The sequence below is a fragment of the Miniopterus schreibersii genome (assembly GCF_964146895.1).
Source record: "Miniopterus schreibersii genome assembly, chromosome: 12".
Taxonomy (NCBI): domain Eukaryota; kingdom Metazoa; phylum Chordata; class Mammalia; order Chiroptera; family Miniopteridae; genus Miniopterus; species Miniopterus schreibersii.
Window position 1 is genome coordinate 54,669,901 of NC_138112.1, and position 25,286 is coordinate 54,695,186.

Genomic DNA, 25,286 nt, shown 5'->3' on the forward strand with positions numbered 1-25,286 from the left:
ATTCCAGCTGCAGTTAAATATGCCGAAATAAGATTAATTTACACTTAGTCTTAGATTAGGGTCCCCAGGAAACAGGCTCTGGGGCAAGGATTTACTTGCCAGAAGTTTGCTGGGGAGCGTTCTTGGGAGCAACAGCGGTGAGGAAGCGAGGGAAGCAGGACTGGGCCGGGGAGGTGAACTGTTATGCAGTTGGGGCAGAGGCTCTGGCGGGAGCTCTAGAGCAGGGAGGGCCCTTCAGAGTTCTCCAGAATTGAAGCCACGGAGCCTTGCACAGCAAACCAACCGAACGCTGGACGCAGGTTGCGGCCAGAATGAGGGCCTAATCGTGGGAGAAGTAGCTCCTTCACACTGAGTGCAATCGTCTAAGAAGGATGTAGCTGTGGCAACTGGAGGGTGGGTATCTCAGTTCTGAAGAGGGAATCCCGACAGTGTGGCATAGCATCCACTACATGCACGCACGGTAGTCCAGAGTGGAGGGTGCTCTGTCACGCACATCCACTCCCTTAATACTCAAGGCAACCAGGCTTTGCAGATGAGTCCCAGGAAGGTTAAGTGACTTGCTCTGGGTAAATATATTCTGCAGGGAGATCTTTAAAAATCAAGTCTTATGATTTTTTTCCAGCTTTACTGAGATACAATTGACATATTACGTTGTGTAAGTTTAAGGTATACAACATGTTATTTTTATATTCATATATATTGCAAAAGGATTACTAGTGTTAGCTCACACCTCCATCATGTCACCTAATTACCATTTAAGAACATTTAAGATCTACTCTTTCGCCCTGGCCAGTGTGGCTCAGTTGGTTGGGCATCGTCCCATGCACCAAAAGGTCACTGGTTTGATTCCTGGTCAGGGACAGAGCTAGGTCTCGGGTTCAGTCTGCAGTGGGGGTGCACATGGGACACAACCAATCGATGTTTCTCTCACATCTCTCTCACATCGATGTTTCTCCGTCTCCCTTCCTCTCTCTCTAAAAATCAACAAAAACATATTTTTTAAAGAAGAAAAAAGTTCTACTCTTTTAACAACTTCCAAGTACATAACACACTATCACGGTGCTGTGCATCAGATCCCAGGACCTACTCATCATCTAACTGGAAGCTTGTACCCTCTAACCAACATCTCCATTTCCTCTACCCACTAGCCCCCGGTACTCACCATTCTATCCTATTTCAACAAGGTTTTTACCTAAGTCAAAGAACATGAAAGCTAAAATAAATATTTTTATGTAAGAAGCTAATTAGTCGTATTTATGGCTAATTTAAAAAATCTTTACCTAATCAGAATTCCAAGTTAACTTTGGAGATAGAAAATCAACTCTACCTGAATTAACATTATATACACATTAAATCAAATAAATGTGTTGCTATCTTTTCATTTTTATAGACTTTCAAGATAGTTTTTAGAATATCCTCATTTTCTATATTTTCTCCATGAAGTAGGATTTTTGGGGTGGGCCAGAAGACTGACCCCAAATATCTCTCCCACCAATTTACCAATACTTGAAATTCCAGTTAGAGATTTACTTGGAGGTCATAGTTAAGTAGAGTATGTGTTTTAAATGCTATTTAGTTTCTTGTTAAAATATATCAAATATACCTGTAAGCATAGTTTCCCCCCTAACATGAATGAGTACTCTGGGTAACCAAAACCTATACAGAAGCTTACTGTCTATGACAAGACATTTTTATTTTAAGTAATAATCTATTTTTATCATAAAACATCATCAAAACTGTAGTTAGACTCTTAAGTAGGTGTAAAAGCGTCCCTTCATTTGCACTGACTAGAAAATCTGCATTCATTTCTATGTTCGGATGAACCAATGCTCGCTAATATTCACAGTGAGTGGGGCTAACATAGATGTCAGTGTGTGATCCCAGGGATGGGAGCATATGCAGGAAGAGTCTCAGCGACTTGAGCATCTCAAACACTCTGTGAAAAAGCTAATTGAGAGGTAAAAACAAATTAACTGCTATGGAGCAGGACAATCTCCCCGAGAGAGAGAGTATGTGCCTGCAGCAGCAAGGTTCAGTGGTTGTGTTTAGTCTGGGCAACTGCTGGGACGGTAATCCAGCTCTGGCCCGTGGACCTTCCCCGCTGACTGCCCACCTGGCAATTCTCTGGGCACCTCTAGACTGTCAGGGCTGCACGGGGAAAGCCTGTTTTATTACAACCAGCTCTGCGTGGGAGCGGATGCCCCGACCAATTGCCCGTCCCTGATTTTGATACAGACGCAGTTTTCCCTTCAGAGGGTCTAGGAAAGGAAGATTGTATCTCCCTGCACACCCGGCTGCTGATGCCTGTCAGGAAATAGGCTGCACGAATACACTGGCATTTCCCCCCAGAGTCCACAGAGGGGGAAAAAAGAAAAAGGAAGGCAAGATGGAAGAGAGCTCTGGAAAGAAGGGCAGGTGAGAGGTTTCCGTGCCTGCTGCTAATAGCTATCCTACGAGGTGTTAGAAGGCATTTCACGTTTCTTTGCCTTTAAAATGAACAGCCCAACATTTGCCTACTATGGAAAAATCTACATATGAAAGTAATTATCTCCTTCACATATTGTCCATCATTTAGTGAATGTTCTTAAAGTCACAACAATATCCCAATTTTTCTACTCTAGCCACAATTCCTTTGAAAATGAATGAAAAGTTGGCATGCGTCACTCTTTGTACTTTGAACATATCCTAAATTTGTTTTCCCACTGTCCACTCAAATAACGTAGGTAAAATAACAGCAGTTCAGTGGCTGTAAATAGATGTATGGGAAAAGTAGTTAAACAAAAAGACAAGGATCAGGGAATGGACAATAGAAACAAGGACATAGTATGTATGCAGAACAGTGACAAGGGCATATAGAAAATCTCGCCAGTTTTATGAATAGCTGACCTCAGTTATGTCCTTGCATGCACTTAATTGCTCTGTGGATTCCTAAGTGTTTAAATAAACTTGCTATTCATGCATATGGTTAGAGAAGTTTAAACTTTTTAAAAATGACCACAAAATAGAATGCAGATCTTAAATGTTTCATGGTGCTCCTGTGTTGCTGATAGAGCTAATTCAAGTGTCCAAAGCATAGAAAAGGCCAGGAGAATATTATGGATAAAAATTAGCATTTTTCCTGTCAGCAACCAAATTACCCCATTTTCTCAATATAAACTAAGAATGATGAAATTGTATAAAAAGCTGAGAAGACCTATACATTAGTTTTACTGTCTTCAAAAGGTACCATATTGTTCTAATTCTATAAAAATATCATGGGCTTAGGCCAACATGATGTCCCAGGCTTCTGGGCATCTTCCCACAGTGCCTATCACAATACCTGGTGACAATGTGTATTTGATAATGTGTGGATTTACTAGACTATTGACTTAAAATCTTTTTTTCTGTCATTGGAAGAAAAAATATTGATAGACACATAATATCTCAGAGGGTGAACTACACCATAGACAAGGACATTGTATAAAAAATAAATCTGTGAATTACCTCTTTTTGTGCAGTAAGAGAACAGTATAAAACTAGAAAAGCTAATAAAACCTCCAAGTCATGCCCTCTGAATCTTGTTTTTATCCAGGTTACTAAATTCCACCATATTTCCCTTGCTCACAGCCAGAGTGGATCGTGTGAAGTTAACAAAGATCAAGCTTTGGGACCCTTCTTTGCTCCAGTTGCTAGGGGGCCGGAAGTTGCTGAGAGCTGGAGAGTATCACAGACGGGGAAGGGGAGCCAGATAGCAACTAGGGAGTATTTGTCGGTGAGTATTTCTGATAAGCTTCCTTAAAAAATCTTGAAAGAAAAGATCTGAATATCCAAGCCTTCATTAATTTGCTGTGATTTACTTTCTTGATCCAAATAAATATCCACGTTTAGGCCTGATTTTAAAGAGACTCTTCTCCCCTGAAATTTTATAAGTGCTTAGGCCACAGAAACTGGAGCTGCCTCTACTGGCAGCAAATGGAAGCCAACCCACAGAGCATCACTGACCAATTGTGTGTGAAAAGCACTAATTCCAGTTGAAAGGACAGCCCTGTCCCCATCTTCCACTCATTCCCCTGTGCTTTCTCCCTCCTCCTCACACATCCCACACTCTTGCTCATCAATTCTGTGTCAGATCACCCACCTTCCTCCTAGTTTTTCCACCCACTGTCCCCTACAGATTTGCTAATACCCTTTCCTATCAATCCTTTCTTTCCTGCTCTCCCGGGGAAATGCTAACATTTCTGACAGCATCTCCATGGGGATGAAGAGGAGGAGGAGTTGCAGGGAAAGAACAGGACTGGGAAGGCAGGAGTCACTGAGCCATGGCTACAGCAGATGTTCTCATGGTGGCTGGGGGTGGTGGCAGTGACAGAAAATATGGGGTAAGAGAAGGTTTGGAGTAGTAAGCAGTTGCTCCAAAGAGTTGTTACCTGAAGGGCTTCATAAAGTATAGTATATGTAGAGTGTGACCACAAAAGGTAAAAACAATAAGGAATCTCATCAACTTTACAGATGCTATGATAGGATAGCAAGAGAATGTACCAGAAAACAAAAAAAAGTACACAGTGTGGTTGTGACTACACAAGGCATATAAGTGCCTATGGAAATGATATGCAAGGGTGAGAATGGTCATATAACAAATAATGTGATTATGGGTAATATAATTTTTCCTAAAATTCCTCTATTCTTATCATGTTGTGTTTTAAATTTTTTCTTTTTAGGTGAATCCCCCCCCCCCTCTCTTTATATCTTTATTGTTCAGAGTATGGGATGGACATCCAAACTTAGGCTGTTCTCACTCCTTTATCTTACATGTCCATTTAAACTTGGGTACCGTATTATGCCATGTGATTAAAAAATGGGACTGAGGCAATGCGGAACACAGAAAGAGTGTGTCCTTCTAAGAGATGATCTTCTCATATTAAGACCTAACTAAAAGCTGCTATTTTTAAATTAGCAATGAAGTATCTGATGAGAATGAGCAGGTCAGACAAGAAGTGGAGGCAACTATAGACAACCTGAAAGGCACCCAAGGAAATTTGAATCACCCCCTGCATCCAACCCCTAGCAGAGAACCACTGCTCTAGAAGATGATGGTGGCTACAGTCGATTATTTTGGTTCTTGAAGCTGAGCCATGGGCTTACACATATGTATTCAATCGAGTGATATAAATCATCAAATAGAAAAAATTAGAAAGATGATCGTCACAATTCATTTTTATCAGATCACAGATCAAAATCAAAAGGGAAGGAGGAAAATAAGCTTTGTTAAGCCATCCCTTACAGTTACAAATGGGAAATATATTTGTTTATTGATAAATAACCCAACACTTCACATAGCACATGCTATAAGGTGAGATAAAGTTGCTCACAACCAGAAAAGACATGGCCTTGCCCACAGTGGAGCTAACTGGGATAGAGATGGTGTTCCAAGGAAGCACAGCTCATTCACACCCTACAAAAATTTAGACTTTGCCCAGGGAATGGATATGAACTGATTCAGGAATTAACAAAGGGTGATTAACACTATGGCCTTTGCTCAAATCTCTTCAGTTGGAATTAGCAAGTTCTACCCACCTAGGGAGCACCGAAAATCTCCTCAATTGTAAGATATTTGCAATTCTTAATATTTAGGGTATACTTTGCTAATCCAGTTTTGTCTCTACGGTCTGGCTATTTCAGATCTGAGAACTGGTTTAGAAAACCACAGATCTCAGTGTGGATTTTTTCCCCATTAGTCCAAACATATACTCACTCCCAACAATGTGGGAGTTGGAGAAAAGGAGGGAATGCATTACCACAAATTATACACAATTTATTTACAATATTTCATTTAATCTGATATGAGAAACATGTCAGTCACTTTGGCCTTCCATGACCAACTTCCCTTTTTAGTCTAATCCAGAAAGCCCGTTGTGCCTTTTGTAGCCCATGACTCTGACCTTTCCCACTCAGTGGCTACAGGAGTTGAATTAGTGTTAGGGACCTAGTCATGGGTGGACTGACCCAAACAGATTCTCTCCTTGAAAGATTTGAACTAGGAGACACAAAGACTCTAGTCAGATGATAATTACCATTTAAACTGAAAGGTTAGGGTTAGGGCCCATAATTTTCCTCCATGCACATAAAAAGGAGGAAACAGAGAAAGCCACAGGCAGAAAGAAAACAAACTGAAAGGCTCAGAAAGATGCAGAGAGGAGAGATTATGGGGTTTTAAGAGAAATTAATATGGAAAAGTAATGACTTTCATGTGGGACTCTGGTCAACTTCCTAGTTTTCATTTTCATAAAATTCCTTTATATGTTTTCAACAAATCCTTTTTTTACTTGAGCTGGTTGGAGAAGTTTGTGTTGCAGGTAATCAGTGAGTTTTCATGTAAATGTAGGGTTAATATTATTAGAGCTGATGGGAAAAGGAAAAGCTTTGAGAGGGCAGAGATAAAATTCAAGTTCCCTTTACCCTAGGCCTGGCCCAGCTCTGACAAGCAGAAAAGAAAAGTGGGGCTCTGAAATGAAAGTAATACTGTTTGCAGGAATCTTTGAAATGGATCTCTGAAAATGCCAAAGGACCTCTTTATATCCCTGGGGCTATTACTACAATTTAAGGTGGCCACCACTAGGGAGTGATGTTGAATCACTAGGAGTACAGACAAGTCGTTAAGGCTTCTTTTATTTGACCATTTTCTAAAGTAAAAAATTAGTCATAACAGAAAGCTTCCTCTTTTTTTCTTTAAACAAAACATATTATTGACTGTTGTGAAAATTTTTAATACTCAACAGAACTATGTTTAGAAAATTTAAAGAAATTAAAATTTAAACACAGATGAAGTTACCTCACAAATCCATTCCTTTGCACTACTATTATGTTCTTGGATATAGTTCCTGCCTACTTTACCTTCAGAGTCTATTGCCTCAAATGTTTGAAGTTAGCAACAATTTTAAATCAGCCCCCAGATGTCAGCCTACACAGTGTGGTCTAGGCAGTTACATGATCATCAGAAAGGATTTAGACTGGCTGTGGGTCTAAGCACATTAGACCTGGATGACTTCATTTATTATTGCTGCTCAAGTCTGGTCATTCCAGCCACAGACGTCTTTCTGTTTCTTTGCTCTCTACTTTTCATTCTGAAAATATATGTTGAAAAGAAAACATAAAACATACTAAATAAACTATACAAAATTGTTCATCTCATAGATACTGCTCCCTTTCCACAATCTTGGGATGAATGATTTTACTGCTAGCCTTTCCCACATTACTGATGTAACAATATAGAGAAAAGTTATGGCTGATTAGCAATCGGGAATGGGAACTTTTTTGTGAGAGGCTATTGGTTATGTTTCTAAAAGTTGCTTTAATAAGCTTGTTGGGGTTCTCAACCCTCCCTCTGCAATGCAGTTCTAACCTGAATGTGACTGTTATTTTCATTCATGTTAATAAGGCAAAAGTGACGCAAGGAAGCCATATATGTAGGACTGCTCTTGTTACTCAATGACGCGCAATTTTTTTTTTTTTTTTCTAAATCAGATCATAGTTTTTATATACTGAAAGAACACTACAATTTTTTGGGCTCTTCAAAATGCAACAGCTACAGAAATTGGACACCCTTCTATTTAATCTGAATTGTAAATATTTTTTCCATCACTTTAGTGAGACCAGGGGGTTGGCAAACTTTTCTGTAAAGGGCCAAGTAGTAAACATTTTAGGCTTTCCAAGTCATGTGGTCTGTGCCTCAACTATTCAGCTCTGCTATTATGTGAAAGCAGCCATAGGCAATACGTCAACAAACAGGTATGGCTGTGTTACAGTAGAACTTTCTTTACAAAAATATAGATTTGGTTCATCTCCAGTGTGCCAACTACCTGGCCTAGAAGTTCAACAAAACAGTAACTCAAGTCCATACATGCCAATTTCTGACTATGGCCAATTTCAAGTTACAACAAGCCATCACTGAACATAGCACACTAATATATAGTGTTTCCACTGAACAGATACGATAGGATAAATAATGTCAAGGAGCTTAAATAATAGTAAAATGTAATAAAATGATGAGGAAGTGAAAAGTATTTCTTATGTTTGTGTTAAATATTTAATTGCAAGTTTATATAATTTAGTTTTACTGTATTGAACAACTGGCTCACAAAATTCCTGAAATTCCATAATCAGCACTCTCAAATCAGTAGAAGCCAGCTTCAGCATAACACATCGATTAAATAAAAACCACTGGAGATGGGTAGAGGTGTTCATGTTTTTAAAACATCTCCAGATGATTCTAATATGCCACCCCACTAAGGTCTGAGGATGGGGCTGATGTCCAGGTTTCTTGGGATATGGGAAGAGGAGGAATTTGATCTCTAAGAGAAATTAGATGTTTAAAAGGGGAAAACTAGAAAGAAAGGAGGGAGAAGCAAATGAGGCTACATGCTTACCCGGGAAAGAGTCATCAAGGAGAAAGCCTTGGCGGAGGAAGAGAGACCCAGGCCACACTAGGGTGACCAGCATCCCAGTTTGTCTGGAACTGAGAGGTTTCCTCGATGTCGGACTTTCGGTGCTACAACCAGAAAAGTCATGGGCATACCACTGGAGGCACTGGATTTTTTTTAACTTTAATTAATTTTTATGAATTTAAACTTAAATAACTACATGTGGCCAGTGGCTACTGTATTGTACAGCACAGTGAGCACAACAAATATCAGATGGCTTCTTTGCATGTAGAAATTTCCTCTTTTGTTTGCTGGAATGGAGATGATTTTGAAGCACATTAAAAGGGTAACGTATCAGGGGAACAACTCAGATTCTAAAGTTAAATGTTTGCTATCCACTGTTGGTGGGAGTGTAAATGGTGCAGTCACTATGAAAAACAGTATAGTGGTTCCGCAAAATTTAAAAATAGAACTAAAAACAGAGCTAAATACAGTTCAGAAACAGACTCATAAATACAGAGAACAGACTGATGGTGGCCTGAGATGGGGGTGAGGAGGATGGTTGAAAAAAGGTGAAGGGGGATAAGAGGCTCAAACTTCCAGTTATAAAATAAATAAGTGACATGGATGTAGTGTACAGCATAGGGAACAGAGTCAATAATATTGTAATAACTTTGTATGGCGACAAATGGTTTCTAGATACTGTGATGATCACATCATAAGGTGTAGAAATGCAGAAGCACTATGTGTCCCCTGAAACTTACATAATATTGTATGTCAACTATATTTTAAGAAAAAATATTTAGATGTGCTAAATATTTCAAGCCCATGTGCTAAATGTGATAGAAATTACCCAGAAATATACAACAAATTTGTGAGGGAAAAAACCCTTCTATTTCTTCAAGGTCACATGATATTTCCTGATACAGATGAGTGGGGATGAATGGCATTAAGGCACCACACTCCCTCGCCTAGTTTCTCTCTTAATCAATAGCGAGTCCTTCGCAAAATGGCAGAGTGGATTTGTAACTAAGTCAAAAACCTGGAAAAGAACAATGCTACTGGACTACAGGAACCCTTGACCTTGATGCCTTGAGCATCTCTTCCTAAACCTTCAGCTGACTAACACAGACTTTGAGAAGTAATTTGCCATGTTCGTCATGGAATTACATTTCCTGCAAGGTCCACTCTCCTGTGGCAGTATTCTTACTCAAAATACAAACACAGGAATGCCATTAAAAGAAACAAGTTTTAGACCCAAAAATATAATGTTTATGCTGTCATTTTCAGAATAAAATTGAACGTTAAGAAAGAATTGTAGAGATAAAGGCTGATCAAAATATAATTACTTCGAATGTCATCGTATTCAAAGATAAATTTAATCAAGGAAATGAGTCGGTTGAGATGTAGGAATGGTTCCTTAAATGGAAAGGGGTCATACTTTAATTCACATTTTAATAGCTATAGTCTCTTAAAATATGGGATGTGAAATCATAACACGATATTCACTTGAAAGATTTAACATGGATACTCTATTGTGATAGAAGTATGTAAACTCCCTAAGCTTTCAGCACCTAACCCACCTTAGTCAGGCATGACTTTTTCTTTTCTCTTCTGAAGATGCAATGGGAAATAGCAGTCCAGGACATTTAGCCATCTAGTTCTGACAAACAGCCAATTCACCTTTTCGCCCAGCATATTCTTCAGTATTGATTTTACCAAGTGAACTCAAACATGTGTCACACTTATCCAATACAGATTCTTTCCCTTGGAAATGTAGTTTGAACATCAATCAGCCACTTGGCCTTTCACCTCTAATTCCTATCACCACTCTCTGTCAATTATTAAAGCTTGCCCATTTCTCCAAACAAGCTGTTTTTAAAAACTGAAACACATAGTGACTTCTGTGAAAAAAAAAATGTTTCTTGGAAAAGTTTGCAAATGTTCACGTTGAAATCTCTTCACTAAAATTACTCTCCTGGACTGAAAACTAGTTGAAGTTTATAAACCCACATTTCAAAGGTCTCTAGGTATTTTCTTTTAAAATATATTCCCTGAATGGTAATATTTGCACTTGTAAGCCAAACTCCAGTTTGAGGAACACAACATAAAAAGAAATTCAAGCTGAGAGCCATTGTTACAGGGATCTTCAATGCAGCAGAATGCTTTGTCTCTGGCTAAACCCAATGCAAGTCACAGAATGACACCCACCTTGAGCTGCAGGCCTCTCGGGATAAGAGTGTTTGCTGGAAGGCTTTTAATGTGTTGGTAGACATAAGAGGAGAATTGCTCCTGCTCAGCCTGTAATTGGGGGCCAAGTTTAGAGAGATGACCTCTGTTGCTTTTGAGAGCTGTCTGCAATTCATCAATCAGCCTGCTCACCTGAAGGGGTTAAATTACAAGAGTTGTTAGCAAGAAGTAATTGTTGATGTCACACCTATTAGATTTTTGAGTGCCTAGTTTGATGGGGGGTGGGGGGGGACAGGGTAACTTCAATACAAGGATTTGATTATAGATCTGTCTTCAAGTTAAGAGACTAGAAGAGATGTACATTCCTTCATCAACAAGTTTTACTGATAGAAAAATTTGTAACTTTTGCATTTCAATAGTATGGCATAGGTAGTCACTTACAATTGCTGAATGAAAAATATCTCTATGTATAAAAAATATATACATCTGACAAGTTTGCCAAGGACTTTTAAATGGAATAAAATCTCCTTAAGACTTTAAACAATCTAATATATGTGCCAACAACATTTAATTTTATGTACCTTCCTTTTTAGAATATTTTATTTTACCATCTATATGTGATAAATTTTTAATATTAACTTCATTAACATTTGTTGGCCTTTTAAATAGATCAATATGATATCTTCCTTCCAAATATCCAAAAATATAATTTTCCAAATTTCTGAAATACAATTTTCCCAAATAGCGCTACTTTAAAGGGCTATTCTAGACAATGTTTTGAATATGTATCAATTTCTGAATAACGCATGGAACTTTTCCAGAAACAGCAAAGGCTTAGAAACATGTACCCTTTATCTTTACATTTCAAGATTTATAATCAGCATATTTAAGAGAGATATGAGATTGACCTATGCGTTATTAATTAGACATGCTAAGGATTCAGAAATACTGTTGAATGTTTTAATCCATTTAGTTTACAAATTAAAAATCATTACCATTCTTTGACTTTTCATTGTGTTTTGCAAATTTATATTCTCTCTAGTAGATTGGATTCCTACATAAATACTGGTCAATATTTAGTAGTGACCAAAAAAGATGAAAAGTAGAAATTCATTTTATCCGTGGCTCTGCAAAGTATTCAAATTAGACCCATTTAGAATTACGAATGACTCCGAATAGAGCATGGACTCTGAAACCTTGGGTTAAAATCCTGGCTCTCATATTTACTGACTGAGAGATTTTTAAGAGGTAATAAAAGTCTTATCCATGAGCAAAGAACAACACTGGCCTTACCATATTAAAAATTAAATGAGATTTTTAAAATGGATAGCACATGTCTAACCTATAATAGATGCCTTATATAAATGTTATATTATTATTTTCATGTTTAAGTGTTTTCTACATATTAAATTTAACTGTTTTTCTTGGACTATCTTTCTAGCCCAACCCCTCTTTCACATGAAGCAGATAAAAATCTGAAACTATTTGCTACATAGATTCTCCACCTCATTCAATGTCTAGGTAGTCTGAGATTATATACATCTCATGAACATATATAATATTCTATTATATATTACTTCAACTAAATTTAACTTTTCCCAACAACTTCAGAAGCCTTATAAACAAGCTACTTAAATGCTTCCTATTTTTCTTTGGTATCCATCTCTCTCTTATGTGTACCTATGAGATCAACCATCTGCTTCCTTTAAACAATCTTTCCTTCTAAATAAAAGATTGATAAACTTTTTTCTCTTTAAGGGCCAGATAATAAATATCTTCACCTTATGGGCCATATCATCTCTATCAAAACTATCCAACCCTGTAGTTGTAGTTTGAAAGCAGGTAGTCAGTATGTAAACAATAAGTTCCAATAAAATTTTATTAAGAAAAACAAGTAATGGGCTAGATTTGGCCCCAGGACTGCAGTTTGCCAACCCTTCTTCTAACATATATTGCCTCTCATTCATTTCGTTTCTTTTAAGTAATACTCTGGTCCAAGCCATCATCCCCTCATCACCACCCTTTATTTGGATTATCAAAACATCTACTGAGCGGTCTGGCTGTCCCTGGTCTCTGCCCTTCTAATCCACCCTGCCACCTCAACTGAATTAATCTACCTCCAATAGCATACTGAAACCTCCAGTTGCTCCCCCAGGTTCCTCAGCTTGGTGTTCAAGATTCAAGATCTTTCTTACTTTCTGGAACAAATTTCTGTGATTTCCATAGTACTGTTAGATCTTTAAGAAAGCTGTATCATTTAAAATAGGGAAATGATAAATGATCCCATATTAGACGATGTTTTTAGCCTCATCTTCACCATACTATCTTCCAGCAGTATTATCATCAAAAATTATGGATAATAGTATTTATCATTCCAAAACTAGTGACCAATACAGGCCAGCTAACTCCCTCTTACAGTTTTCTGTCAAAACTAAAATTCAAGAATCAAAGGCCTTAAATAGAAAGGCTCCATTTTTGGAAAGCACTGATCCTCTTTGAACCTATTCCCAAGTGTCCTATGATTCAGGAAGATGTAATTTTATGTAGTCTTTAAAGTACACTAAGTATCATGCGATGTATTTTGCTGGTCAGTAATACTGTTCTTTTAAATTTTACATACTACAGCTTGTGCTATAGCAAGCCACCAAAAGAGAGAGAGAGAGGGAGGGAGTGAGAGAGGGAGAAATTTTGGGCTTTGATTTGAGAGTATTTTTATACATGACTGGTTTTACTGTCACAATCCATAGCCTTTCCCCGATAGGGAATTTCATGTGACATCAGAAATCAACCAACCATACAACTGATGATGTAATTTGCCTTCTAAAGGACTGTTGTTGGTTAAAGCCTTAAAAGTTTCATTTCCTATGAATTCTTCATTGCTGCAAAAAGTTTCTCTATAATTTTTGCTGTTTTCATTGCCCTCATGATTATTTGTTAATGTATGTCAAATTTAATTTCACCAATTATCACCTGTTTTTTTAACAACTTAAAACAATCAAATAAGATGTTCTAGAAAAAATTAACATCTTAAACATATTAGAAAATATATAATCGTGCCACTGACATTTTGATAAAATTCCATCCAATTTTATTAAAACTTTGTACCTTTACATATTCATAAGGCCTTTTATCCTCAAAGTGCTATATTTGTCCTCAGTTATTATTATAACTTGTTAACCATAAAAGTAACCCTACACATGAACTAACCCACGTACTAAAATAGGGTAGGTAATACAATACTTCTGAATTACTTTACATAATATCATTTTTTTTCAAATCACAGATGTTGCTAAAAGGGGGGAAAATGTTCTTTAAAATTCTTCATCATGAATCTTTTTTTTTCTGCAAATCCTTTTTTCCCCCTTTCTACAAAGGCAATGTGAATAGAGGTAAAAGAAGACAAAACTTGACCTTTTGTGATCCCAGCATTAATGGGTCTGTTCATAATTCAATCTATGTGTGTGTGGGAGCATCCATGTGGAAACATAGAGGCCTGAGAGACATAAAGCCTTTCCCTTTAAACATTATCTGACCCTATCAGTCCCATTCACAAAAGAAGGCTTACGTATGCATATGCTGAAAAACGCACCACCTCATTGTGCAGCGGAGCCGACACATTCTACTCCTCACCCTCCCTGCAAGTGCTGCACGGAAGTGACACTTGTTCAGAATTTGAGAGAGTGACAAATGAGCAGAAGGTAACAAAAAAAAAATTTGAGTATTCTGAGCAGGAAACAAACTCCACTTCTGAAAGAATGCAAATGCACACCTGTCTATAAACATACATGTAGGTTTCTGCATAACACGTAGGGCAGCTTGGTCCTGTTTTGTGATACATTCACGCAACCCTTGAACCGAATTAAATTCTCAAGATGATTTAGAGTTAGCACAAAATAGTTTGTTTATAATCGTTCTAAAATGTATATGTATTGAAGTTGTACATTCTGAACCAAACCTTCCGAGTACTGTACTTTGCTTATAATGAGTGACTCTTGGAGAAGCTCCTGGGTTTTCTATTGATGAGTTCAAAGTTCAGCTGTCTGCCTGAATTCTGCGTGGCCTTGAGTCCATCTATGTCAGTAAGGAGGACCCTAGAGCACTTCGCACTGGACTGTCACTTGAAATCAGCACAAAGGGCAGCAGCCTCGATGTTAGGAATGTCATCTTGGCATGTAACATACAGGATGGGCTCAAAGCCAGGTGAGGGCTTAAACTGGAGACCAAGAAACTTTCTAATTCACAACACAATTAAGAAGAACCAGGAAGGGGCATGGAGATGAAAATGGGTATTTTAAACTTCCTAAAATCTCTAATTTGTCTTAGGCCCAAGAGTACAGTGTTTTTCAGGTTAAGAAGTGAGCATAACCCCGACCTGAATGAATGAAGACTAGGAGATATGGGGACTGTGAGCAAAATTCATTATCTCTTGATTTGGAAGCTGCAGAATAACTACAAGGAAACCTGAAGTGTGTACCACCCCTGGTTCCTACCACTTTGATTACTCCCAACCTTTTAATAGTTTCCTAGACCACTGCTGAGATGGAAAATATTTTGGAAGGAGATTTATTTTGTTTCCAGCCATAGGTCCCTTATGTGCTGCCTTTAGGCTTATTCAAGACTCTAAAATCCCCATCCTCTCATGGGGAAAGAGGTGATTAAAAATAGAAATATTTTCAATGTTTTTATAACCCACCTGGCAATAGACTATGCTGACGGCAACGAGGGCGAGGTGAACTATACCTTTGGAGGAAGCAGTAAGAACGTGTCTCACTGACCTCTAACTACAGGAGCATAATTGACCAAGGGTGCCTGCTACTGTGCTCTGAAATCCACCACCCAGTTGGTACCACTGGCTGAGAAGACTAAGGCAAGTCCATCCCAGGTGGTCATAGGACTCCTCTGATAGACAATTTTGGCTCAAGGATAGATACACCACCAGCTTTGCTGAACCTTCCTTAGATTGCACAACAGCCTAGGGTGCTTCCACCGGTCTTCCTCTCCTCCTCCCTTCACTCGTGTCCAGTGTGCATCTCAGTCTGACATGTCTCCCAGCCTCATCTACAGCTCTGCCCATTTTCTCTCATAGGCATTTCTTCTAATAAAATTCATTCACATTTATTCCCACCTAGGTATTTACTTTTCAGACAACCTGGAATAACACACTTTTAAACCAACAATAATAAATTACATGCAGCTTTCCAGTAGACCATTTCCAAAAAGCTTGATGTAGTTTAATATATGTCATCACCTCCAAGTGGTCTTAGGCTGAATACCTTATTACTCCCAGGTTTCATGTAGAAAACTGATATGAAATCAAACCGGATTTTAAGATAAAACTATAGTCAGCAGAATTCTAAATCTAAATCTCAGGTTTCATGATGTTTAGCTGAGGTTTTGAAATATCTAATAATATAGTATTTTTGTAAAAAAGTAAATTGTGGGCCAAAATAAATATTAAAATAGTCCCCCTTCCCCAATTCTGTATGTCTCTTCAGCGTCACAACTTTGCATCTTTGTATACGAAGTAGGGCCAAAACTGGATGTCACTGGCTTTTTCTAATCAAAATACTAGAAATTACAAATCAGTATTAATATAATCACTTTCAAAGTAATGATGTAGAAGTTATTCTCATAGTGTACAGAATACATTTAGAGGTTATTCCACACACATGTTCGCACACACAAAAATACATATTCCCTTTACTGTGCATTTGATTTCTGAAACAAACCAAAGGCATTTGGAGCTACAGCTGATCAAGCAGATATATAACCAAATAAAGTACTGGGCAGGAAGGGTGCTGAGGTATATAGGTACTAAACAGGCATTAAGGTGATAATAAAGAAGAAATATGAAATATGCATAATACTGTTGGATTTTTCCAGGAAAGGTAATTTTCATTTCCAAGGTAGCATTCAAGATGATATATTTAGTATAATGATCATTTCCCTGGGCCACTTCAAGCTTTCAGTTCCATTGAAACTGCAATTTTCATAAAATATCAAAGTGCGAAACAATTACAATATTTAAAAGGCAGAAAATAGTTAATTTGCCCATTCTTTCATTTTCTATTTCACCTATAATAATAATTTGTGTTATAGCTATAATTTTAATTATACTAGAGATGTTTATTTGCATTTTCTAAAGTTTACCATACCAAGATGCATGATAGATTCATTTTAAACTTACTGTAAAAATGTAATAAAACTCTCCAGCTGTGATAAAAAATTTTTTTAAATGAATAGAGGAAAAAAATTTTAAGATTTATAATTAGCAACCTACTCTTTTTACTTGTTACTATTAAGTGGAATGAGTCAGAACTGACTATCGCAAATCTATACAATTGTTATTTGTTACATTTTAGTAATTACTCAAGTTGAATTTTTCTCACGAAATATTTTCTACTGAGATTACCAATCAGTGTTTACAATAGTCTTTCATACTGGACACACTTAACTCCTAAGTATTAATGTAGTCTCTGACGTAAGACTTGAATTCACTCAGGAAAATTTGATGCATTGTACCTGTTCATCTATTGTAAAATCCATAGTTAGCAAAGGAGATATATTCAAAATAAGAAAATATTAAAACCCCGAAGCTTGGGTAGATTTATTTGCTAAAATGTCAGAAGAGAATGACATGCAAGTTTAATTTTTAAATATTCACAGTCTTACTCTTCAAGTTGCTTGTAGATTTCATTTACTGACAGTGGTACATGGAAATGAACCAACCCATGAGCTTTCTTCAGAAAGAGTAAATGCTTTTGTATTCCAGGAAACTACATAAAAATCATTTTCCCCTTTTGTCTAACACCAATTTTGTATTAAAATTTCATTTATGGGCGGTGCTGTCAGCTTCACAGCGTGAGCCTTGGGGAGAGGAAGCCTTGCTTTAATAGTTCTTCATGACAATGTTGACAACAGAATCTTGCCATCAGCTCTCCTAGGCTTGGCATTTGTAAACTACAGCTATTCCTTGATAACGGATAACATGGTTAGCATTTCTAAAATTCATAACAACAGTTCTATTCCTAGAAAGCCAGAAAACAAAAATAAGATTTAGTGTTCATTTAAAGGCCAACAAAATTTTAACGGTTTTCCTATTAGAGCATTTTATAATTTTCAGATTCAAGAAGCATGTGATGATTTCCTAAGTTAAAAAATTTATGAGAAAGTATCCCTGAGTATTTTTCAGAAATTTATAATATGAGCTATTCTTTCAAGCATATAATTATTTTTTAAGCTGCCTATATCAATGAAATGATTCCCAGTTTTGCCCAATTTTTTTTCATTATATTGTTACCAGGTAACTATAGTTGGTTTGCCAACAGACCCAAGTAAAATTTGTCTTAATTTTAAAATTAGTGCTCATTGCGATGTTATAACATAGTTTAAAAAGAAAGTTCCTTACGTCTTCCTGTGCCTTGTGGAGTTCCTTTGCTGTCATTGAGAGAATGACTTTTTCAGTAACTTTCTCTTTCTGTTCATCCACGGCCACGTTCAACTAGAAAATAAATAAATAAATAAATAAATAAATAAATAAATAAATAAATAAATATCTATTTACTCCTAATGGCAACCTTTACTCAAACGACTGATTTAGCATAATCGTGGAAGGTAATTTCAAATTAATTTGGCACATACTTTTGTGAAAATAGACTAACTCCATTGAGATTAAATAAGACAAAAGTTTATTTTTATATTTAAAACATGTAACAGTGAATTTTTCACTTCCACTTTTGTTGCTTTTAAATCTCCTGAGATATGACTTGGGAGGGAGTCCCTCATGGAGACATTGACAATGATGAGTACTATTTAAGGGCATTTTATCAAAATGAGCATAGCAGCTTTTAAAAATTAGGCTGATATTTCCTATTTCAGTCTTTTATTGCCAGTAGGGAATAAATTGGTTGCTGATACATCAGGATAAGAATTCAAGGACATAAACCAAAAGTGAATGTCAATTCAAACACTCTAGAATGGTACAAGATGGTTTATAATATTTCACGACAAAGGATAATGTATCTGAAATACCTGAACCTCTGATCTGCTCTGTTCACAAAGCCAGATAAAGGTCTGCTACAGACGCTAACTCTTGTTATAAAAAGGTGAATGTAGCCCATTCTATATTTTTTTATAAACAGTCCCCATGGAAACAAAATACTACTTTCAACAAACAGAAAAAGCTAAACTCTTACAATAGTATTCACTCAACAGATTGGCATTAGCAGAAATAAAGAAAATAGCCTGATACAGAATCCTCTGAATTGGAACCTTGAACAGATCTTCTTAAGCAATGGACTTGCCATGTTGTATTTCCTTATTAAGGATTAAAAATGAATAATGACCATTTTTTTACTTTGTTTTGTTTGTTCTGTTAATGTTGTTGCTGTTGTTTTAAATAGGCTTCCTCAATTGTATACCTGACAAATTATGTTTGAGTTAACATGAATCTTTCACCCATACCCTATCCCACTCTTAAACTTGGGATAGAGTGGAGGTGGGGCCAACGATATGGCCTCCTCAATCTAACTGTGCACACATGATATATGAATAATATCAAACCTGTGAACTCTTCATCCAATGACATATGATACAGCTCAGTATATCAGAGATTTTGTTTTAGTGGAGGGAAAGGCCAGGGATCTTTAGGTGAATCTGATGACCAACTTAGATAAGTAATTGACAAACATTTCTGTAAAGGGCCAGACAGTAAATATTTTAGGCTTGGGGGAGGGGGCTCATACAGTCTCTGCTGCAATTACTCAACTAAGACCTTATAGCATGAAACAGACAATTTATACATGAATGAGCGTAGCTAGGCCTCAATAAAACAAAAAACAAACAAGTGGCAGGCTGATCCCTGTCCTAGATTAAGAACTACTGAAACAATCATGTAATGTACCACATGATGACTATAGTTAACAGTGCTGTATGGTATATTTGAAAGTTTCAGGAGAGTAGGTCTTAAGAGTTCTCATCGCAAGGTAAAAAACATTGCTGTTGTTTTTTTGTATCTATATAAGATAATGGCTGTTAACTGAACTTACTGTGGTTATCATTTCATGATACATGAGAGTCATTATGCTATACACTTTAGACTTACACAGTGCTGTATGTCAATTACATCTCAATAAAATGGGGAAAATATCATGTGAGACTATCCTTAGACCCATTCTCCCCAAGCAATATTTTTTCCTGTGCTGCAGTAATATGAAAAACATAATATTATAAAAAGCCAAACATCACATTGAACTTCCATTCATGGAAATCTATCTGTAAGGTGAGGCACAACATACAGTGTCAGGTCTCCATGGTTATTTCTCTATTGGGGGATTCTCATCTCATGGGGAGATAAGTGTGTTGGAGTGTGACTAGGGAAATACTCACCAAGCTCATCCATTCTTTACAAAATTAATTTCCAAGTGCAAAAACATTCAGAGCAGATATTTTTTAAGCAAAGCAAAACAAAACAAAAACGTAAGTACAAAAATTCTTTGATGCCACAGTAGTAAGTCAGATTCTAATGCAGTCTCTCAGGACCATGACATTTACATTTGCTTCCAGGGAAGTCTTTAAAAGGTGGAAATTCTTTCCTTTGAAAGAGGTACGGCTGGAAAAAATCACCTCATTCCAATACTCAACGTTCAACGAAATACTGTACTAATCTACATAAGCTTGAGGGAAAAGTGTATCAGTGTTACTGAAAAGCACCATATGCATAGTACCAAATAGAGAATCCAGCAAGACACTGGAAATTAAATGGTCAACAAACTATAAGGATACACATACGGGGCCTTCTCTGGAAACAGACCAGACATTCCGGAAATGAGATATTTAATACAAGCACTTAGAGAAAATTACTGAAAGTAAAATCTCAAATTCAGAGAGTGCACTTTCACCCTAAGGTAGTAATAATAAGCAGTGCTAACAGCATCTCTCACCTCAAGTCCCAGGACGTGACAAGAGTAGGATTCTTATCTCCTGTCACTTTGGAGGAGAGCACCCTATTTCTTCATTAAAATAAAACTAGATGCTTTTGATTTGCTGTTCTTAACTAAAATATATGAAATATTTTTTAATCAACAGGTTGGAAATTTCTGAGGTTAATTTTTGTGTACAGAGTATATGTGCCACGTGCTGTAGAGTCGGCTCTGGTTCCTGGTGACCCTATGGATGAGTCATGTCCACGATGTTCTGGCCTCAGAATAGAAACTTCAAATTAACTTCAAATTAAAAAACAAACAAAAAGGATGACCTCTGAGGGCATTACCCTAAGTGAAACAAGTCAGGCAGAGAAAACAAATACTGTTCAAAGGCTAACTGTATAAACAGGTTAAAATATAGTAAGGTCAAATAAAATCTATTTTATGAGAAAATACCTCTAAAGTAAAACTTTAGAGTGCAATCATTAGTGTCTTTAGAAAAGATACAGTAATCAAATAAGCTGGTGTGTTCTACCTAATTTATACTGACATCCCATTTAAGTAGTAACTGAAGAGGGAGAGCCTATTAGTCCAACCAAACTCTCAGCGGACTGTAGTTCTGCACGTAGTGTTCTCTATATTCAGAACAGCTAATGACTCAACTGTGAAGCATGTGACATGTGCTGTGTATAAAGTCCTTAATAAAGCAACATAACCCAACAAGAAAATTAAATCTATCTTTATATCAAAAATCCAAGGTTTTGATCAGTAGATATTGATTTATTAATAAATTATTTGATCCATACTTTACATGTAGATCAATACAGGCAATACAGTGTAGCATAAACAAGAGGACAATCAGCCTTCATATATATTGACAAGTTTCCCAATGGTCTGTTAATGTACAAAAGACTGGGACAAATTACTTATTTATATATACAAAACATGGTTATAAAGGCCAGCTGCAGGTATTTTTTTGGAAAGTGCATTTTAATAAGGTCCTATTCAGTTAGGGAACAAATGGGGAAGAAGTAGTTTGCACTACAGAGTTTAGCGCAAGAGCTTTCTCTTTTTCTAACCACGAAATCAATCATTTGTCCAGACTGTGGGAGTCAGAGTTAGTTACTGAAAAGAGCTCCGTATATAAACAAGTCAATAACTCATTGTGTGTTATTGTCGGGCTGAAGAAGTCGGCTTTCAAAAAGCTGGCCCTGCTTCTCTCAGAATGAATGTCACTGTATTCAGGGGCTGGGAGAGAGTCCTTTGTTTCCAGCCATTGCTGGCTGCCATTTACGTATGGGAACAGGAGGTGGCTGCTAGGAGAGTGGGGGAAGCCACTGTTTGGTATCATAGATGTCCAGGAAAAACTCTGAATTTTGTCAACCTAAATAGTTTATGTCTGGAAATGCGTTAATGGAATCGAAAAAGAATGACCACGCAAAAATATATTCCGTAAAGGAGTTAAATAAAAATGAGTCTGTATCATTTAGAATTGGATGAGGCTGATATTTTTGGTTTCCTACATGTCAATGAAGATGAAACCAAAATACAGGCAATGGTTAGGAAAGTTCAAATGTACAAAATCAAACTAGTGACTAGGTCAACATGTCAAATAAATGCTATCTGTTCCTGCCAGAAATACTAAGGGTGATTCTTAGGACTTTCAAACGGAGTTTTCAAAGTGTGTGTGTCTGTGTGTGAATTTGTTTAAGGAAGGATGTCATGTGTTCGACATTTGTGATAAGTTAAAGAAATATGAACTATTTTTTATTTAAAAAATAATTTAAATATCCTTTAAAATTGAACTGAACCTACAATTCATAAGATGTAAATATTATCATAGTCTTACTTATTTCATCTTAAAATTTATTGAAACCTACTATTTATTTAGAATCAAACTAGGGACTATGGAGAAACACCAGACCAAGAGTCAAGGTTTATAATTAGGTTGGGCAAATAAAAAATACATGTGGGTATCTTTAATAAATGGTTCTAGTGGAGGGGGTGCTATCTGAAATCTTGAAACAAACGCCTAGCTCTTAATTAGATAAAGTTGGAGCTGTAGAGAAGAAGAGAGTTGGGAACGCAGAACTGATTCCAGCTGATCTCATTTCCCCTCACAATTCAGAAAACCATAGCAGTAAGTAGTATAACAGGCTTCCACAGGCAACGACTGGACTAGACCTTTTTCTAGGTACAAATAGGAGAGGCCAGATAGGCCACTATCCTCACAGAACGGTACCTGAATATGGGTTAGGCTAGGTGTGATGCACCTTACATCTTCAATAAGTCTGTTTCCAACTATTATTTCCTGCAATGATGGGAACACTGTCCTCATCAAGCCTTTGTGGCCTAGCTTTGGTCCAACCTCATCTGTGAAGCCTACTCTGGCTTTGCCCTCTCCCCACAGGCATAGATGAGCCAAAATATACTGCCATATACTACAAATAGTGCCCCTCCCTTCATCCCTCCTTTTATCTAGTATTTTTACTAAATGCCAGTGCTGATAGGAACAATGCATGAAGCAAATTATATATATAATCAATTAGATGCCTTTGGACCTTCAGAGAGCCAGCAGTCCATTGAGAACTGCAGGTCAGCAGTCAGCATTTCCCTAATTGTTTTCCTGTGTTTGTCCCTGAGGTAAAGAGCCATATCTTGTCATTCTCTTATATCCAATGAATCCAACCATAACTGGCAGGCAGCAGACATTCAGTAAGTACCTGCGGGGGATTAGTAGTAATAGATGAAAATCTTCACATTCTAAGTGATTTTATTTTTCATTAGACAACTGTTTCCCAAACCATGTGCTGGGTCGTAGGTGATGGGGATTCTCTGGTCAAACAATTTTCTTAAACAGTAGGTTAAACCATGACATATGGGTTTCTCAATGGACATGACATCGCTGCTAAGGGCCTCTAATATGCTAAAACACATGGTTACTGACCCTGAGAGCCCCCAGGAGAGTCCAGCCAGATATACTTCTAGAACTGTTGTCAAGTGACCAATGATTCTCCAACTGAGTCGAGGATGGACCTCTAAGAGTATATTCAAGAGTGAGCACCAGAGTGCTTGGTACCCACACCCAGGGTGCACAACTGTCTATCCATCAACACAGCTCAACCCTACCTGCTGGCTTTCCTCAAATTAATACACAATTATATCATATAATTTGTTTGGGCCTTGAAAAAGGCATTTATTCTATAATACCTCTAAAAAATAATGACCAAAAATTTGGGGGGAAAAAGAAATAATGAAACTAATATTTCTATAATTAAATATTCTACAATATTAATACATATATATGCATGAAACTTGTAATTTAAAAAGGACAGACTCTGATTAGCATTGCTTCTTTTCTTCTTACCCACCAATATCTGTGTCTTACTACTCATTTTTAAAATCTCCATCCACATTTGCCCCAACATAATTGCCTTTTCTCTCATTGTATCTCAATCTTTAAAAGATAAAATATAGTTGAAAAGACAACAAAAAAATTACAAAAAGAGACAAAAAAAGATAAAATATTATTGTCACCTGACTTGTAAAATTGCTAACAGCCTACTAAGCTTCTCTGAGGGAATGGGTAGGAGAGCAATGGAAGCTTATGCATTCTTATTTAATAACTACATTAAGCTATATCTAATGCTTCTTAACAGTGAACTGAGATGAGAGAGCGCAAAGCTGGGTAGAGCTGAGGGTGGGACTCTCATTGTCTACTCTGTCACACTGTTTGGAGCACTGCTGAGGCATCATAGCATTCAGTCCTCAAAAGGGCTTCAGGAAGTTGAGAAAATGATGCTCAAAGAGGTTAAATAACTTGCTCTTGAGCACAAAGCAAAGAAAACTGAAGGACTGGGATTCAAATCCTGACAGGTCTGACTCCAGCACCCATGATTTTTAATTATGTCTTGGGTACATCAGAAGATATGATTAATAAATGGAGAAAACAGCTAGACAATAACAAATTGGCAAATTTTTCCTTCATATTCCAGAGTGAAAAATCAGAATTCTATTAATACAAATTGATTTGTTGATGATGTTAATGAAAATAAATTGCATTTAGAGACTTTAGTCTAGTGGAATTTAGTTTGAATTTGGTACAAAACAGAAAGTGTGTTAAGATCCACTGACTGTCAGCAATTATTAATGAAACAATGCCACTTGGGTAATAATTCCTTACCTAACTTTCACTTCATGTCTAGAATTATTCTGTGAAATAAGTGAGACAGAGAAAAACAAATACCATATGATTTGACTTATATATGGAATCTAAAGAATAAAATAAATGAACAAACAAAATAGAAACAGACGCATAGATGCTGAAAACAGACTAATGATTGCCAGAGGGGAGAGGGTTGGGAGCTGGGTAAAAACAAATTTCATAAATTTTGATGAAATTAAAATGTAATAATAATGATTGAGTACAATATTTTGTGAAACATTTCTACTAATGAGAAAAAATGAAATTCTTTGGGGGGGGTGAACATCTCACTGAATTGGGGTTCAAAGCTAATGTTCCTTATAATCAAACAACTTGCAAATATAGATCTGTGAAAACCATTCTTAACTTGTGTATCATCCGAAAACAGGTAAACAGTAAGGTTTGGGCCATGGGCTATAGCTTAGCAACCCCTATATTAGGCCATAAACATTGAGAGCAACACTTTCCAACAGAAATGTAATGTGAGGCACATATGTAATCTTAAATTGTCAAGCAGCCACATTTAAAAAAGGTGAAAAACAGGCTAAATTTATTTTAGTAATTTATTTAACC

General features: G+C 36.9%; 1 protein-coding gene across 1 annotated transcript in view; it reads right to left on the reverse strand.

Moving 5' to 3' along the window:
- The window catches only part of DCDC1 (doublecortin domain containing 1), a 279,224-nt gene that overhangs the window by 137,710 nt on the left and 116,228 nt on the right, over positions 1 to 25,286 (reverse strand). Inside the window, exons 10-11 of the mRNA XM_081153073.1 lie at positions 17,995 to 18,087; positions 10,608 to 10,778 (exon numbers count right to left, since the gene is read on the reverse strand). Of these exons, the coding sequence (XP_081009199.1) occupies positions 10,608 to 10,778; positions 17,995 to 18,087 (264 nt within the window). The remainder of the gene's footprint in view (positions 1 to 10,607; positions 10,779 to 17,994; positions 18,088 to 25,286) is intronic.